Source organism: Pantherophis guttatus, chromosome 1 (genome assembly GCF_059756535.1).
Source record: "Pantherophis guttatus breed Tessera chromosome 1, ASM5975653v1, whole genome shotgun sequence".
In the NCBI taxonomy this organism is placed as follows: Eukaryota; Metazoa; Chordata; class Lepidosauria; order Squamata; family Colubridae; genus Pantherophis; species Pantherophis guttatus.
Window position 1 is genome coordinate 212,756,615 of NC_142063.1, and position 17,857 is coordinate 212,774,471.

General features: G+C 39.3%; 1 protein-coding gene across 1 annotated transcript in view; it reads left to right on the top strand.

Moving 5' to 3' along the window:
• The first annotated feature begins 644 nt into the window (after positions 1 to 644).
• The window catches only part of NOL10 (nucleolar protein 10), a 42,289-nt gene continuing 25,076 nt past the window's right edge, over positions 645 to 17,857 (top strand). Inside the window, exons 1-11 of the mRNA XM_034432088.2 lie at positions 645 to 904; positions 4,963 to 5,008; positions 6,222 to 6,320; positions 6,700 to 6,777; positions 8,416 to 8,453; positions 9,998 to 10,134; positions 11,646 to 11,711; positions 12,490 to 12,550; positions 14,908 to 14,993; positions 15,152 to 15,230; positions 16,283 to 16,432. Of these exons, the coding sequence (XP_034287979.2) occupies positions 839 to 904; positions 4,963 to 5,008; positions 6,222 to 6,320; positions 6,700 to 6,777; positions 8,416 to 8,453; positions 9,998 to 10,134; positions 11,646 to 11,711; positions 12,490 to 12,550; positions 14,908 to 14,993; positions 15,152 to 15,230; positions 16,283 to 16,432 (906 nt within the window). The 5' untranslated portion in view covers positions 645 to 838. The remainder of the gene's footprint in view (positions 905 to 4,962; positions 5,009 to 6,221; positions 6,321 to 6,699; positions 6,778 to 8,415; positions 8,454 to 9,997; positions 10,135 to 11,645; positions 11,712 to 12,489; positions 12,551 to 14,907; positions 14,994 to 15,151; positions 15,231 to 16,282; positions 16,433 to 17,857) is intronic.

A 17,857-nucleotide genomic window follows, 5' to 3' on the forward strand; every position in this document is an offset into this window, starting at 1 on the left:
AGGAAATAGAACAAGGAGGTGCAATGGAGGAGAAAGCCACCACTATGCTCCTCCAGAATGAAATATGATTGGAAAAGACAATTTCCAATGAACAGCATGGCAACCAAGGGATCAGACCAAGTGCCTCCAGCTTTCTTTCTTGGCCTTTTTTTCGGACCGGGGATGCCAAGCCCTCATTCAGCCCAAAGAAAAACTTGGGCATGAAACCAAACTGGCAGAAAAGAACACATCAGAGGCGACATACAGCTGGGAAGAAGGAAGAGTGGGAAGTTGCTCCTGCTTTGGAGAAGGGGGTCAGGATTCCATGTACATTTTCAAGCATGCACTTCGGGAAGGGAATCAGAATTGAGCTGGAAGGGACCTTGGAGGTCTTCTAGTCCAGCCCCCTGCGCAAGCAGGAGACCCTATACCATTTCAAACAAGTGGCTGTCCAGTTTCTTCTTAAAAACCTCCAGTGATGGAGCATTTCTGGAGGCAAGCAGTTCCACTGGTTAATCGTTCTCACTATTAGGAAGTTTCTCCTTAATTCCACGTTGCTTCTCTCTTTGAATAAGTTCCAACCATTTTTTCCCACCAAACCCATAACCAACTTCAGAGTTGATGGCAACCTTCCTAAATCCATCCTCTCCCTTTTTTGGGCAAAGGTAGGGGGGAAAAAAAAAAAGTCCACCCCAAAAGGACGAAGCGCACAATTGAAGGACACCGTCGACGTCACCCCGCCGCCCGTGACGTCACACACCCACCACCTTTTTCGAGCGGTTTTCCGCACTCTATGGCCGGAAGAGTTCCCTCCCGCTCCCGGAAGTGAAGCCCGGTCTCGTTCGGGAAGAAGGGCGACATGCAGGTCTCCAGCCTCAACGAGGTGAAGATCTACAGCCTAAGCGTCGGCCGGAGCCTGCCGGAGGTGAGAACGCGGGAGCGCCAAACCCCCCCTCCCCCCCGCCCTTCGCCCTGTCCGCGCGCTCCCAACTCCCCGCGCGCTGTGCTGCCTGGTAGAGCGCGCGCCTTTCGCTCCGCGCGGTGCCCCAAAGGCGGATCGTGCGCTTCGGTCCCCTATTAATACGCGTCGAAAAAGCCGGTCGCTACAGGGGGAAAGAGTATTTCTGGCTAATGTTTCTAACCAATATAACAATATTTCTAACGAATATTCTCACCTGGAATACTGGAACCAATTTTGGATGTCACCATACTGCAATAAAAGAATACGTTGAGATCTTGGAAAAAGTGCAGAGAGGAGCGACTTAAGGTGGTCCAAAGCCTGGAGACTAAAACGGCTGCAGGATTTGGGTTTGGCTGGTCCAGAGAAAAGAAGAGTTAGGGGTGACATGATAGCAGTGTCCCCGTACTTGAGGGGCTGCCACAAAGAAGAGGGGGTCAAATTATTCTCCAAAGCACCAGAAGAGGAGACAAGAAACAATGGTTGGAAACTAATCAGAGAGAAGAAACCTGGAATTAAGGAGAAACTTCCTAACAGTGAGGACAATTAACCAGTGGAATAGCTTGCCTTCAGAAACCCTGGGCACTCCATCACTGGAGGTTTTTAAAGAAAAGACTGGACAACCACTTGTATGAAATGGTATAGGTTCTCCTGCTTGAGCAGGGGGCTGGACTAGAAGACCTCTAAGGTTTTTGTTTTTTTTAATTTGATTTATATGCCGCCCTTCTCCGAAGACTCAGGGCGGCTTACAGTGCGTTAAGCAATAGCCTTCATCCTTTGTATATTTATACAAAGTCAGCTTATTGCCCCCACAACTGGGGCCTCAATTTACCTACCTTAGAAAGGATGGAAGGCTGAGTCAACCTTGAGCCTTGGTGAGATTCGAACCCTGCAGTAATTGCAGGCAGCTGGTCTTAATAACCAGCTTAATAACAGGGTGCCTTAAACCACTGTACTACCAAGGCTCCTTCCAGCTCATTCATTCTAAAATCAAATACTGTTACAGGAGAGCCGCCTCTGCATCCCAGAGCCTGGATGGCCAATGTTTCAAGATGATGAGAAAGGAATATTGCAAGGAGCTCTGTAGACTGGCTGGATGAAGTTTCCCTGGTGCTCGCTCTGAGCTTGATCGTTTTCTTTTGGACATTTTGTTACCCAAACTGGGTAACATCATCAGTGCTAGTGATGCACCTAATGCTGATGATGTTACCCAGTTGGGTAATGAAACATCTGCAAGAAAACCAAGCCCAGAGAGCACCAAGGACTCCTCGCTTCATTCCTGAGCTACAAATATTCTCCTTTATTAGTTTCCCTAAGGCAGCTCATTTTCAATTTTTTTGCCTTTTAAATCTATTGGACTCTCGGCTGAAAACAGGCAATACAGAAAATCTCATGCTTTTGGAACAGGTTAGGTTGTCGTCTTCTTTATACTTACTTAGAAATAAGCTGCTTTGAGATCATTTATGTTTAATATTTACTATGAACACATGTCATATTAATCTTGAAGGCAGCATTCCACAACTTTGTTTCGTGGCCAGCGTTAAGAAATCTGGAAGTTGCAGTTCACACTTTTCTAGGTTTGAGAAGTTCGTTTTAAAGTGCTGCAGACATCATTTCCTTTTTATAACTCTACCTCTGACTCAAAGGGTGGCATATAAATTGAACCAATAAAATAAATAAATAAATAAATTGTGAGAATGAAGACCTAATTCAATGAGCCTTGGAGGAATTCATAGTGAGCTGCGAAATATTGCTTGACAATAATAATAATAATAATAATAATAATAATAATAATAATATAATAATAATAATAATAATAATAATAATAATAATAATAAAATAATAATAATAATAATAATAATAGTCAATGGTTCATTGACATTGCAATACCTGGTGATGCACGGATTGAAGATAAGCAGCAAGAAAAAATCACAAAGTACCGGGATTTGCAAATTGAAGTTGAGTGACTGTGGAAAAAGAAATCGTGTGTTGTCCCGATTGTAATTGGAGCCCTTGGAGCAATACCCAAAGGGCTACCCCGCTATTTAGAAATTCTAAATTTGCCGGACTTGAACATTTTGACTCTACAAAAAACCACCTTACTCAGAACAGCTTACATCCTCCAACGATACCTTAACAGTTCCTAGGTCCTTGGTTAGGACTCGAGCTACTGAGCTATTAACCAGCCTCAAAGGCTGTGAATCTCACTAAAGATTAAATAATAATAATAATAATAATAATAATAATAATAATAATAATAATAATAATAATAATAATAATAATAATAATATTTCTATACCGCCCTTCTCCCGAAGGACTCAGGGTGGTGTACAGCCTATTAAAAGCACAAAGACAGACATCAATTTAAAATAATTAAAATTATTAAATAATTTCGGCTCAGATTTAAAACCCCAAATTTAAAACACCCAATTTAAAATCAATTACATTGATAGCCCGGCCTGGTGGAACAGCAGGGTCTTGAGGGCACAGCGAAATACATGGAGGTCGGAGATCTTACCCATTTCCAGGGGCAGTTCATTCCACAGGGCAGGGGCTCCCACAGAGAAGGCCCTCCCCCTGGGTGTTGCCAGCCAACATAACTTGGCCGATGGCACCCTGAGGAGACCCTCTCTGTGGGAGCGAACTGGCCGGTGGGAGGCTATTGGTGCAGAAGTTGGTCTCAAAGGTACCCGGGTCCTATGCCATGGAGGGCTTTAAAGGTGGTGACCAGAACCTTGAATCGCACCCGGAAGACCACTGGGAGCCAGTGCAGCTCACGCAGGAGGGGTGTCACGTGGGCACAATGCCATATTGGTGGCTTTCTTTGATACCCTCTCATACCTGTAAACAATCAGAAGAGGTTCTTTCTATTTATCTTCTGTTTTAGAATACTGAAATTTAGAAAAGGTGATTATTTTTATTGAACAAGATGTATGTTTTAGTATTATAATCTATGGACATACAGGTAGTTCTCATCAACTGCTATGTAACACAATTGCAAAATAAAAGATCCTGAGACTATTGGAATCTGGATGTGAAGATCACCAGTGGTGATTGTATGATTGCTGGAGATGGCAACCAAGTAAATATGCACCAATTGCCAAGCACCTAAACCACAATTACATGGGCAGGGTGCCAGGGCCTCAGCTTCAAGGTCGGGTCTTAAATCTCGTCGTTCAGCCCATTGTAACTGAATGATTGCTGAATGAGTGGTTGGTAAGCAAGGACTACCAATAATATCATTCAGTGTGGTCCTATGTATGTCTAATACTGAATTCTGCAAGGTTTTAAGTACAGGTATTTAGAAGTGTACCTTCCTTGAACTAATTCTCAGGACAAGTAGAAAAAAAATGCACCCTCGCCCCTTCTTGTTTTTGTGAACATTTGGGCTATTTAAGAGTCAATTTTTTTCTTGAAACACTGGCAAGAAATTAAAGTCTACCATAACTGCAGATACAAAACTGTCAAAGGGTATTTTTATGTATTTAACATGTTCTTTTGCAAATTTTATATTCGTGTGAAAGTTGGAGGGTTTTTTTTTTTTTTTTTTTTTTTGGAAAAAGCACTTCTCTGACCATACTACCAAGTTCACTTGATCTTTATTGCATGATCTAAGATTTGTAAGCTGATAAGGCAAATACAGTGTCTTCAGCTTCCTGAAAGAAAAAACAAAGCTACAGGGATTGTAGTGAATTACGTTGAAATCACCTGCACAGTAGTAATGAAAATGTTTAATCAACTGCTTATATATTCCCCGAGTCCTTAATTTTGTAATATGCTACTTGTTATGGTAAAGGTATGCTTGGTTACAGAATCAGGTGGCTGTTCAGCACTTGTGAATACTCAGTTGCCGTGTTGGATCCTACTGCAATTATTGTTTTATTTGAGTTTATTATATTTTTAATATATAATCCTCTGTAAGATGAGAGTGTTTACCTGAAGATTTTTTAAAATATTAGCTGGCCTTTTTGAACAACCTTTCTTTAGTCTTTTCCACAAATCATATTTTTGTGCTTGTTTTATAGTGGCTTTCTGATAGAAAAAAAAGAGCACTACAAAAGAAAAATGTTGGTGAGTTGTCCTTATTTTATTCTAAAAAGAGTCCTTATGTTCATTCATGGATATTAATATTGTTTCTGATTCCAACAAATTGTTTCATGATACCAAGCTGAAGACATGCTCCTATCAACCGTAGCTTCTGTATTTCATTAATGTTCGAAGGAAAAACATTCCCCGCCTTCTCTTTATGTTTGTGTTTGCTTGTTATCTGTGTTTAAACCGGGAAAGTATTTTTTTAAAAAAATACAGTGAATTTCTTGTGAAATTTAGTTGGTTGTTTGAATGGTTGCTATGGAGATTTATACAGCATCTAGATTTGAAAGTTTTTTTTTTCCCCCATGTTCAGCGAGTGAGGTCTAGTTCCTTTACAACTTCTTCCTTTTTCAATTCTAGTTAGTCTTGTTCTGGGAGTTCGCATGTAGTGTTAGTCCAGAACAGAACATTCTGAACTTACTGTATTTGATTAAATGCTTAGGAGCACAAAAGGAGTAATGTTAAGTGTTTTAAATAGCAGAACACACATGTTTTCCAAAATAGCATAGTATACATGAAGCCAGATTAAAATAAAAAAATATTTTCCATTTGGGGGGAAAAAAGGGATAATACCCTGAAACATTTACCCAAGAAACATAAACAGCAATATTTCAGTGCTGTGATGGGAACACTGGAAACTCTGAAACTGATGAAGAAAAATTGATCAACAAAAGATAAGATTTGTTCTTTATTTTATTGTCACAGCAGGTAACACTTCTGAGTTGGTTCTTGAAAAAGCTAGGCAGAATTGGACCTGGTTAATATTTGAATGAGAGACCATCAGCAAATCCAAGGGCTTTAGGCTAGACTGAGAATTAAAAAAAATAATTGTAGGAAAAAGTGATGGGAAACCTTTATTGTTAAACAACATAGATATGTTCTATGTGGCCAGCAGGCATTGAGAATAATTTGAAGGATATATTTTCTTTCCTTTTGTTAGTGTCAGAAGCACATTTGAGGAAAAAGATGCAAGGCTCATAGGAATGCTGTATGATAAATGCAAAGAGGGAAGCAAAGGCATGTGTGTTTATGCAGTAGCACTTTACAGAGCAGATTGCATAAGCATAGGGCATACAAAGGTTAATTAGGACTAAGTGGGGCAATGTTAATCAGTGCTGTTGCCATTAATGTCCCACGGTAGTGATGCGTTTACCATACAGTCTTTCTTCAAATTTTATTTCATATTTTAAAGATATTCACAGAAGAATTGAACTTATCCAAGATTTTGATATGCCTGCTGTTAGCACCAAGATCAAGGTGTCACAAGATGGGCAATACGTAATGGCAACAGGTAAGTTTGGCTAAAATCAGGTCCAGTTAATAAGCCTGCAAATTGTGACAGAGGAATGCTGGGTTGGGTCCCAAGGACACATTTAGACAATATGGTCACTGCTACAATGGCTACTATGGAAACCATGGATGGCAGTTTTTATAAACATCTATACACGTGCATAAATGTACATATTTGGCCTTCAAGAAAATGCATTTGCATATGAAACATGAACTTATACTGTGTAAACTAGGACCATTTTCATTATTGAATTTCACTAAGAACAAAATTTTAGGATATTTGTGTTTTGCCCAACCATTAATTTCTAGATCAAAATCTCTTAAAGAAAACGAACTCTGAATCTTTCTTTTCACTTCGATGTTAAATATATTTTTAACAGGCACATACAAGCCAAGACTCCGATGTTTTGATACATATCAGTTATCCATGAAATTTGAAAGATGCTTGGATGCTGAAGGTTAGTAATCTTAATTACGATGGAAATCAATATGCATAAATTTGGCACAAAGGGAAAAAATATCAAAGTGTAAATCAGCCCATGTTTATTTGGAAATAAGTACATCTCTGGTCTGTGTTTTTTTGGGGAGCAGATAGGGGCTGCACCCTAAGTGATCTATTTTTTTTTTCTTATTAATGTAATAATTGTACTATGTTTTTTTGTGCAATTTATAACGTAATCCATCTCAGCCTAACTATACTCTGGGAAGCTAATATATGAAAAGCAAAATAAAACAAGACCAATACAATACAGTATAATATAATATAATATAAACGAGGCTTCAAAACTTAACCGTAAGACATAATAAAACATTCATACCGATCAGGCTTAGCTAACATCTTGGCCCCAATGCCAAGGGAAAAGCTAGGTCTTCAAGAATGAAGTTGTAGCACAGTTTCAATGTATGCTATTTTTGTTCTTTGGAAAATATAGCGTAGAAAACTGAATTGGTTTTATTCTTTAATAATATATGACTGTAGCAAACTGGAATGTTTAAAATTTCACTCTGTTTGGGCAGCACATTGAAAGATTCTTGATTTTAAACAAATTATCATTGGAAGAGAAAGCTTGCTGAATATGGATCTTTTCATTCTAGACGCTGCGAGGGAATGATCTCTTGGGATTTTTTTGTGAATTATCTGTTAGTATAATACTTGGAAAATATAAAGTTTTATATCAACTGCTATTGGTCTGTTCTGGGCAGGATATTTAAACAATATGTAGGCTTGCAATCATTTATTGCTCTTCCAGGATGAGTGCACAGGTGCTCCCTCTTGGCTTATATATACCGTATTTTTCGGAGTATAAGACACTCCGAAACTTTGGTGAAAATTTGGGTGTGTCTTATACACCGAATGTAGCCCTGCCCACACCCCCACACCCCCTCGGAAAATGGGGCACATGGAGGCGGCAATAGGCTATGGCAATCCCTACAGCCTGAAACAGGTGATCTTCAGGAGGCCGATCCAACTGACAATCAGCTGCTTGTGCTAATCAGGCTGTGCTGAAGCTGAAGCTGAAACGGGCTGTTTGCTGCAAGGAGGCAAGTTACTGGGAGGCAGAGGCAGATTTTTTTTTTCTTGTTTTCCTCCTCAAGAAAGGTAGGTGCGTTTTATAGTCCGGAGCATCTTATACTCTGAAAAATACGGTAACTGATTCTAAAGCAGATAGCCTATAGAGAGCTGTGAAAGTAACTTTGGAGGGTTTCCAGGGAGGTGTACAAATGTCATACATAAATAAATCTTGCCATTGCTTCTCTTGGGCCCTTGATCCTAATGGGAAGGGTTGAAACCTTTTTACACTAGTAAGAGCCTGGACTGAAACACAAGTTGCTGTTCTCTTTGTGGAGGTTCTTGGTTCAAGATGCGGCAGTACCATGGATCAAAAGCCCAAGAGAGAAAAGTTTGGCTGAGAAGGCAAATGGAGAGGTGTAATGGTCATGCCTGGTCCAGCTCTGGCCCCTGACTCTGGCTGTAAGACCAGAGAGTGTTTGGCAGATAATGTAATCAAGTTTTGAGAAAGTGGGGTAATGCATGATGTGGAATAGTTGCTACATATGATTGACTGCTATTTGTAATCTACTTTTCATCTCCCCAGTGGTCACATTTGATATTTTATCAGATGATTACTCAAAGGTATGTCAACTTTTAATTTTTAAATTATATGTGTAAATAGTAAACTTGAGACTACAGTTAAAAAATATTATGGCTTAGTCTGTTGTGTAAACCTTTTCTCTTCTTTTGCTCAATTATGTCCTAGTCTCGGAGTCTGCCTGGAGAGGTCTCTCCAGTTTTCTTGGCAAGGTTTTTTAGATGTGGTTTGTCTTTGCCTCCTTCCTAGGATTGAGGGAGAGGGACTGGCCCAAGGTCACCCATATTAGCTTTGTGCCCAAGGTGGGACTAGAATTTAAGGGCTGCCACTTCCAACCACTACACCTACTTGGCTCTCGTATGTGTGTGTGTGAAGCTAATAAAGTAAAACTCATAATGCATTTTTTGTAATTCCTGCCATATACCTTTATAAAAGAAATAACCAAATTGAACTAATGTGATGCCCCCGTCCCTCATTGTATCTTCTCTGTTTCTGAAACAGGCTTCACATGCTTCAGAGCAGGGGTCTCCAACCTTGGCAACTTTACGACTTGTGGACTTCAACTCCCAGAATTCCTCAGCCAGCATGCGCTGGCTGAGGAATTCTGGGAGTTGAAGTCCACAAGTCGTAAAGTTGTCGAGGTTGGAGACCTCTGCTTCAGAGGATGTAGGCAGCCTGCTCTTTACCTTGTCATAGAATCATAAGGCCGGAGAGGACCTTGGGGGATTCTTCTAGTCCAACTCCCTGCCCAGAAGAGAAATCCTCAGACCACCCCACATAAGGAGCTGCTTGAGGAGCATCAGTTTTTGAGTCACAGTCCTTGTTGTGACCCAGTGAGAAAAAGCACTTCCTGGATATGCATTGGTCCACCTTGACAGAGATAAGCCAGGGTGCGATCTGCCTCAGGGGACTGCAGTACAAACAGTAGCCACTGTGACCAGGGAGAAGCTGTTTGTATGCAGAAATGAGCCCCTTTGTTTCAGTAAAAATAAGTCTGGTACGACTTCACTTTGAGCTTTGCTTCAAAAAAAAGCCCTACTTAACTCCTGAACCAAATCATCATCATCATCATCATCATCATCATCATCATCATCATCATCATCATCATCATTATTATTATTATTATTATTATTATTATTATTATTTCGATTTATATGCTGCCGTTTTCCGGAGACTCAGGGCGGCTTACAATGCGTTAAGCAATAGCCTTCATACTTTTGTATATACCTGCTTAGTAGGGCTTTCGCGGTGTTCTTTTTTATACAAAGTCAGCTTATTGCCCCCACAAACCGGGTCCTCATTTTACCTACCTCGAAAGGATGGAAGGCTGAGTCAACCTTGAGTCTGGTGAGATTTGAACTTGCAGTAATTGCAGGCAGCTGGTGTTACTTAACAGTGCTTTAGTCTGCTGTGCCACCAAGGCTCATCCTTTCAAAGATTTACATAGCCCCAGTGACACCGGTTTTTTTGAATGACGAATTATTTGTTTTAAACAACTGCTTTGTTTTGTTTCAAATGACACTTTGTAAGAGTGTCAGTTGGGAGAAGTAATCCTCTCCAATACAGTTTTGTGCCTTGTATTTTTCAGATCGTTTTCTTGCACAATGACAGATATGTGGAATTTCATTCACAACATGGTCGTTATTACAGGACAAGAATACCAAAATTTGGAAGAGATTTCTCCTATCATTATCCATCCTGTGATTTATACTTTGTAGGAGCGAGGTATTGGTGGTGTTTTGAATCATTATTAAATTCTACTTTTATTTTTCTACATAAGAGATAGTTTTGACTAGTTCTTTTTTTCCCTTAAAATTCATTTTCTTTCACTCCCTGAGTAAAGTTATAAAATTATTTAATAAGTATTTCTATATAAGTCAAGCACAATTGCTGCGGTGCTTTTCAGAAATTAAATAGTTTTCTAATATATTCGTGGCAGATTTCAATTTCATGAATAACTAAGGATCTAAATTCATTTTATAAAGTTTTGTAAAATCATAACTTGAAATCTTGGAAAATTAAATGACATTTTTAAAAGTTTTTTTATGTTTACAACTTTGAAACATAATCCAGTCCTTTCCATGGAAGTGTAAGAATTGTCAGCCATTGAGATTGGCAAGGTCAAGAAACAGGCAGTCTTGACCTCAGAGATTGCCAAAATATTCCTTACTGCTGTACAAGAGAATTACAGAATCTTGAGAGTTTGATTGTGTTTGTCTGTGCCCCAAACAAAATGAAGGTGGGATTCTGTTTTAGTTTATTTTTTATGCTTTTTTGTTTCTCAAAATTAAGTAATCATTTTTGAAAATCTCTCCTTAATAGACTGCTCATTCCTCCCCCTTTACCAAGGCCAGGCCTACATTCTTTCCAAACAATAAAGCATTTTTTTTTCTTGACTTGTTATAAAAAAGGAGACAGTGGAATTATATTCAGAATTCACACTGAAGTTACATTTTTCCCCATTGACACTTGGTGAGAAATCTGTACATCTACCAGTATCTCTCTACACTGTAGAGAGTCTGGGGCCGAATTTTAGAGTAGCTATGAGCAGGTTGCCTTAATGTTTCTTTGGGTGACATGATTGAGTTTCTGACTTTCACATAGCAATCCCTAAAAACTTTTATTATATAATCTATATATTTTTATATTTATAGTTATATATTCATAATTTTTATATTTATTATATATTATTTTAAACTCCCCTTCAAGGCAAGATGATCTCTTCTTGACTTCATAGACAGGTCCATGCAGTTTTTGTTACAAAAATACAGAAGTATTGTGCAGTATTGGGATTTTTGTCACTCACCTGGTGTTTTTAGTCTTGTGGACCCAGATGTTCTTGATACCTAAAAAGCAGTTCACAAACAACTGTCAAAACTTATTAGAAAAGAAAGTACGCAAACCCAATGTCCTTAAAGTTGCTGGTTGTGGTTTGAGCAGGATGGTTTATGCCTTTGTCTCCGAGAGCTCTAAACCTACAGTAAACTATTATCTTGCAGTCTCCTTGTGACAAACGGCTGTGTGGAACACTTGAGGGCTATCGCAAGTCCTCTTCTTGTCCAGAGAGGAATAGCAAAGAGCCAGTCTACTCACTGGCTCTTCATTCCACCACAGTCATCTTCTTTATCTTTAGCAGAGCTGTCTTTAATTCATCATTTCTTGCCTGCATGATTTTTATCTCTCTTTGTAAGACTCGGGAATCAAAAGCAAAGTGAGTGTTATCTTTCTTATTACAGTTCTGAAATATACAGGCTAAATCTGGAACAAGGAAGGTATTTGAATCCTCTACAAACAGATGCTTCGTAAGTATATCTTCTGCTTTTTAATCTAAGAATCTTTTTCCAGTAGGTGGAGCCAAACTATATAAAATCTGTGAAAACACCATAGATGGCTCACAAGCTAATTTCTAAACAATCTGTTACTGGTATTTATATGTATGTGTCTGTCTGACTGTCTGTATCTTTGTGTCTGTACATATACATACTACCAGTATATATGTACAATGTAAATATTGAACATTATTCATGATCAGCGTTTGCTCATTACACTAATTCTAAAATCAGCTGAATAGTCCAGCAAAAGCAGAAGGAATCTTTCTGCCTGCAGCCCTCACTTTCTTTTTAGTTTTGGTGTTTTCTTTCCACAGGTTGTAAAATAAGCCTTGATTCGCTATGCTAACATAGCTTCTTATTACATTTGAGCTAGGAATAATAGTTGAGTGCTGAGGGTTTGCTCCTTCCTGAGAGGAGTTACTTTAAATAAACACATCCCTCTGATTCGTACCCAGATTATAAAGCATTTGTTTAAATCACCTGCAGATTGGGCCAGGATGGCTTGTTAAGAATTAAGACATTTCTATTTGAGATATTTAAGGGAAAAGCAAATGTTCGATTACTTCTGTGATAATTTCTGCTTTTGTATTTATATTATGACGCATATTTTACATCAAAAAGAAAATACAGTAATTCAAATGCAAGCCACTGAATTCAATTTGTCCTAAAAATTTTTGCTTTCTATATATTTTGATATATATGATCCTTGAGGATTTTATTCCCTGTCTGTATTTCTGTTTTTTTCTAGAGAGAATCATGTATGCGACATAAATCCTGTACATGGTTTATTTGCCACTGGGACAATTGAGGTAAGTGAGTTTAAAATTAACCGTGTGCTCATTCTCCAGAGATGGTTCAATTTTTTGGTTGGAACAGCGTCACTCACACAGAAATGGGAGATAGCAGAAGATGTAAAGAAAATATAAACTTTCTAGAAATAAATTTTAAAAAATCATCTCCAAATTTTTAATGGAAAATGATAGCAGGAAAATCTCTACAAATGTTATTTAATGCTGAGCAGAGGGCATTGATTTTTTTGCAAATAAGAAAAGATTACTGAGAAATGGAAAAATGTATCCTGGAAAAGGATATTGCTGGCAGTTCTTTTTTGTTTGATATGTTTTGGCTCGAGGCATTTGACTAGAAGAAGTTAAATAACAATTAACAGTTATTTGAAGCTTCCCTTCTGTATCCCTTTATCTGTTCTTTTATCTAAGAGTCGATAGGCATAGTTCTATTAAATTCCACAAGGTTTATTCCTGAGTAGGCAGGCCTTAATCCACACTGCCATAAATCCAGATAATCTACATCTTCTAAGACCTTTCTAATTACTGACCTACTGCTTTCACAACAATCTTCTCTAGAACAAGTTTGAATAGTAGTTATCCATCAAAGTTGGATCCGAGGCTGTCCTCTGGAGGAGTCAGCAGACCAGCACCTGTTTCAGGGCTGTTGGAATCTCCCTTCCTTCAAAGAAGTGTTAAATACTGCTTAGATTCAGCTGCTTATCCTTACTTAACTGGCCATCGTGAACAGCCATGTGAGGCAGGGTCCGCATTTGGCAGTTACCATAATCGAAAACCACCTTCCACTTCATGAAGCTCAAACATCTCTTAGGTCCGTGATGGCAAACCTATGGCACACGTGCCAGAGGTGGAATGCAGAGCCCTCTCTGCTGGCACGCACACCGTTGCCCTAAATCAGATCTGTGTGGCATTTCTTTCATGAGCTTCTGTTTCCCTGCAAATGACGAAACAGAAGCTCATGAAAGAAAAAGATCTTCCCTCTTGCTGTACTGCCGGTGTTGGGATGCCCCCCCCCTTCACTAGCCAGTTGGCTTCGGTTCTCTGCTGCACATGCACATGCCCGTGCACACACTTGTTCGTGCATGTCTGCATGCGTGCATGCATGTTCAAGCACGCATGTCCGTGTATGCGCACACATGCGTGCACCTTTCAGTCTGGGCATGCACATGCACACGCAGCTTGGGCACTCGGTGTCTAAAAGGTTTGCCATCACTGTCTTAGGCAATACAAGTAATCCTTGATTTAACAACCATTCATGTAGCAATTGTTCAAAGTTACAGCGGCACTAAAAAAATTAACTTACAACCAGTTCTTGCACTTATGACCCTTTTAGCATCACCACAGTCATGTGATCAAAATTTGGGTATTTGGCAACCAGCATGTATTTATGACAGTGGCAGCATCTTGGAGTCATGTGATCATTATTTGCAACTTTCCCAGCTGGCTTTCAACAAGCAACATCAGTGAGGGGAGTTGGATTTGCTTAGCGACCACCTGATTCACTTAACTGCAGTGATCCACTTAACACACATGGGGAAAAGGTCAGAAAATAGGGCAAGACTTACTTAACAACTGTCTTGCTTAGAAATGAATCTATTCCCTATTGTTGTAATTCGAAAAATACCTGTACTACTAGATATTGCCTCATAATATTATGTGGTGGAGGGCCAGCCGAGGAGAAAAGTTTGTGGATAATAACCCAGAGGCGAAAACCTCGAGGCGAAACAGGCAAGGAGAAGAGACCAAGCCGAAAAGTCCAGTTCCAATACTAACTGGTTCTTATGGTCCTTTCTTCCCTAATAGAGCTCAGGTACTCCAAATAATTCAGTTGGCTGATGTTCTGCAGAAGCTCTGTGTTATTCTACCTTTGGAATCTCATGAATTGTTGTTCAGAATTGGAGGAAATCATGTCAGATTTGAATGCAGAAAAATATTTAAACTGGAGGAAGAAATGTTCATTATTCCAAAGACCCCCCCCCTTTTTTTTTTTTTTTTAATTTGATTTATATGCCGCCCTTCTCCGGAGACTCAGGACGGCTTACAATGCGTTAAGCAATAGCCTTCATACTTTTGTATATTTATACAAAGTCAGCTTATTGCCCCCACAGTCTGGGTCCTCATTTCACCTACCTTAGAAAGGATGGAAGGCTGAGTCAACCTTGAGCCTTGGAGAGATTCGAACCAGCAATAATTGCAGGCAGCTGTGTTAATAACAGGGTGCTTAGACCACTGTAATATCAAGGCTCTTACCTTGAATAGTAATTCAGTGATTTCTGTACAAAGCAGATCAGGAAGCAGGTGAACCGTGGGGAATTATTCAGAATACTGAGTGGCATTTTTCTTTGTTTTTTTTTCCTCAGGGAAAGGTGGAATGCTGGGATCCTAGAGTGAGAAATCGAGTTGGAGTACTGGATTGTGCTTTAAACAGCGTGACTGCTGATCAAGAGTATGGACATTTCTTGATACTCTTTCTAAATCTCTCTCCTGTGTCATGTTCCTAACAGAAATAATATGCTGTCAGATGCAGATTTGGGGTGATCAGCCTGAGTGCAGGTTACGATGACTTTTACTGCATCTGAATGAAATGTATTTGAATTTTCTCAGGATAGGTGGGCTGCCTGCTGTTTCCGCCCTGAAGTTTGATGGAAGCTTGAAAATGGCTGTCGGAACGTCTACAGGGCAGGTATGCTGTGCACCTTCTTATTGCAATCCTCAAGGGCTATCATGTAAACTTTCTTCCTGACTGTGGTGAGGTAGCCCCCACCCGTTTGGCCTTCTAGAAGGACATTAAAATCTGGTTTTGGTGGCTTGGGTTTCTGACAGGGCTGCTCTATGTTGAGGGTGGCTGATGGACTAACAGGGAAGATGCCACCGCTGCATCGTTCTTGCCTTTTGTTTCTTAGCCTTTGTACCCAATGTTTTTAATATTTATGATTTTAATTCTAAGCCACCCAGAGTCACTTTGCAGAGCGAGGCATGTGGCATATAAATAGAATGAATGAATGATTAATCGCTAAGGTGAGTTTGTGAAGGGAATGTGGTGCTGGAAGTATTGTAATTCAGATTGCTTAATTCAAGTCTAAGACACTTGTGAGTTCTTCAGAAGGGTTAGTTGATGTGTTGCATGTTAAGTTGGGTCATTGATGAGAGCTTCTTGCGGTGCTTTCCTGTAAAAACAACTTCAAACAACCAAACAAAACCAGACTGAATGGAAATCTAATTATAATTATTAGTATAATTCATAGGCCAGAGGATTATTGTGCAGATGATTATTGTGATAGCTCCTTTAAAGTTTTACAGGGTAAACAAAACACTGCTCTTGAATATAATGAGATTGGTGTAGCCCAACCAAACTAATGGCTGGATGATACACCATGACCACAAATTCCTGTGTTTTGCAACAACATATAAATAGAGATTTGTCAAGCATACAGTGGATAAGGGTTGAGCTAGTCTGCAGCAGCTGTTCTGCTCCATAGTGTTTTAATAAAAGTATGTAATAGTTATGCTAAATAAAATAATGCTTAATGCTGCTTGATTTGCAGACCAATACTATGATTTATTTTAAGAGATTTTGCTACTTAAAAGTCCATTGGGTGGATTTACAGAATACTCAGTAAACCGAAGTATCTTTTTTATTTTTCTCAATTTGAAAATATAAATGATATCATAGATTTGTACCTGTATTAAACAATACCTGACCACAAAAATTGAGCTATCTTTTCTGGATACTAGGTCTTACTTTATGATCTTCGGTCAAGTAATCCATTAATAATGAAGGATCACCAATACGGTCTACCAGTCAAATCAATCCAGTTCCACAATGCATTGGATCTGATCATTTCTGCTGACTCACGAATTATAAAACTATGGAATCAGGACACGGTAAGGATATTGATTAATATCTTCTCTCTGAGCACCTTATATTTTCTACTGTTATAGCTAAATCATAAGGAGTGTGTTTACTTTTAGTGGTGCCCCATTTGAGATAAGAATAGTGTTTTATTGATTTGTATTTAGTACAAATACATAATATAAATCATAATGGTAACTCTCTTTAGTTAAGTAGAAGTGTTTCAGTTCTTCAAAGAAAATGTGTTTGCGTGTCTTGAATTTTGCAAAAACTGAAAGTCCTACTGGTATTGCTACAATCCCCAAATGCTTAATTTGTGGGATAAGCCATATTTTGAATTGTCCTTCTAATTCAACAAGGTCAGTTGTGGGAATGATACAACTGCTGATCATCTCTCCTTCTTCTAGTCTTCCTGCCCATTATCCAACCATATGATATTTCTCCTCCCCAACTCTCTGCTGTCCCAGATGTCCAGAAATGACCCTTCTGTGTTCACAAAATAATAGACAGAGACACCAAAGGATATGTCCCAGGATTCAAACATATTTATACAATTGTAAAATAAGATTTGATCATTGCTTTAAATAGGGTTGACTGAACCTGGTACCGGTTGATTGAAACGCTGTTACCAATTTCTCTAAATGGGATTGGAAGAGAGCAGATGCTTTTCCCCCTACAGTTCTTGTGCTTCTCAGTGATGAGTCTCCAAATGAGAAGGTCTTCTTATTACAAAACAGATCTAATAATTCTTGCTGGCCTCCGCCTCAGCTGCTCCATGATCACCTCTGGTTGTGTGTCATTGGACAAAAGAGGAAGGTGGTAAGGTAGGGAGCAGCTTCATGCACTTCGCCTGGATCTGGAAAGGATCTCATCTTTTGTTTTCAAAGATGAGGTTGGAGGAAAACCTTTTTCTTAATTATTAAGAAAGCTACAGCAGAAGTGGGTGAGGTCCAGAATTAAACAGGGAGGGAAAGGAAGAGTATTGTACCTAGAGGCAAAATGAAACTATTAAAGAAACAAGTGAAGAAGGGAGGAATCCACAAGGGGAGGGGAAAAAGTCCTACTTCAGAGTCAGATTTGTGGTCACGACTATTTGTATCCTTTGTTTATTTAGCTGACTCATCCTGGATTCAGTGAAAACTAAGGTTAAGATGGTTACCTTTTACCCTACTCTTAGTCTAGGCCATGGCACCTCTACAGACTAATCTCCAGACCTCTGGCCTCTGGGGAGCTGTTCTAGTACAACTATTTTACTTTCCAGATGTCCACATGCTCCAGAATTCTCAGCAGAGGCCATGGTGATAGCAGATTGAAGTCTGGCTGCAATTTAACGTGCTGGTTTCAACTTATAATTAGGGCGTGGTGCTAGGTTGCTTGGAGGATTGCATCTCCTCACTGGAGTTAGCCTGGCCTCTTTGATCATGCTGGGAGAAACAGCTGGTTGTCTCTCATCCTTA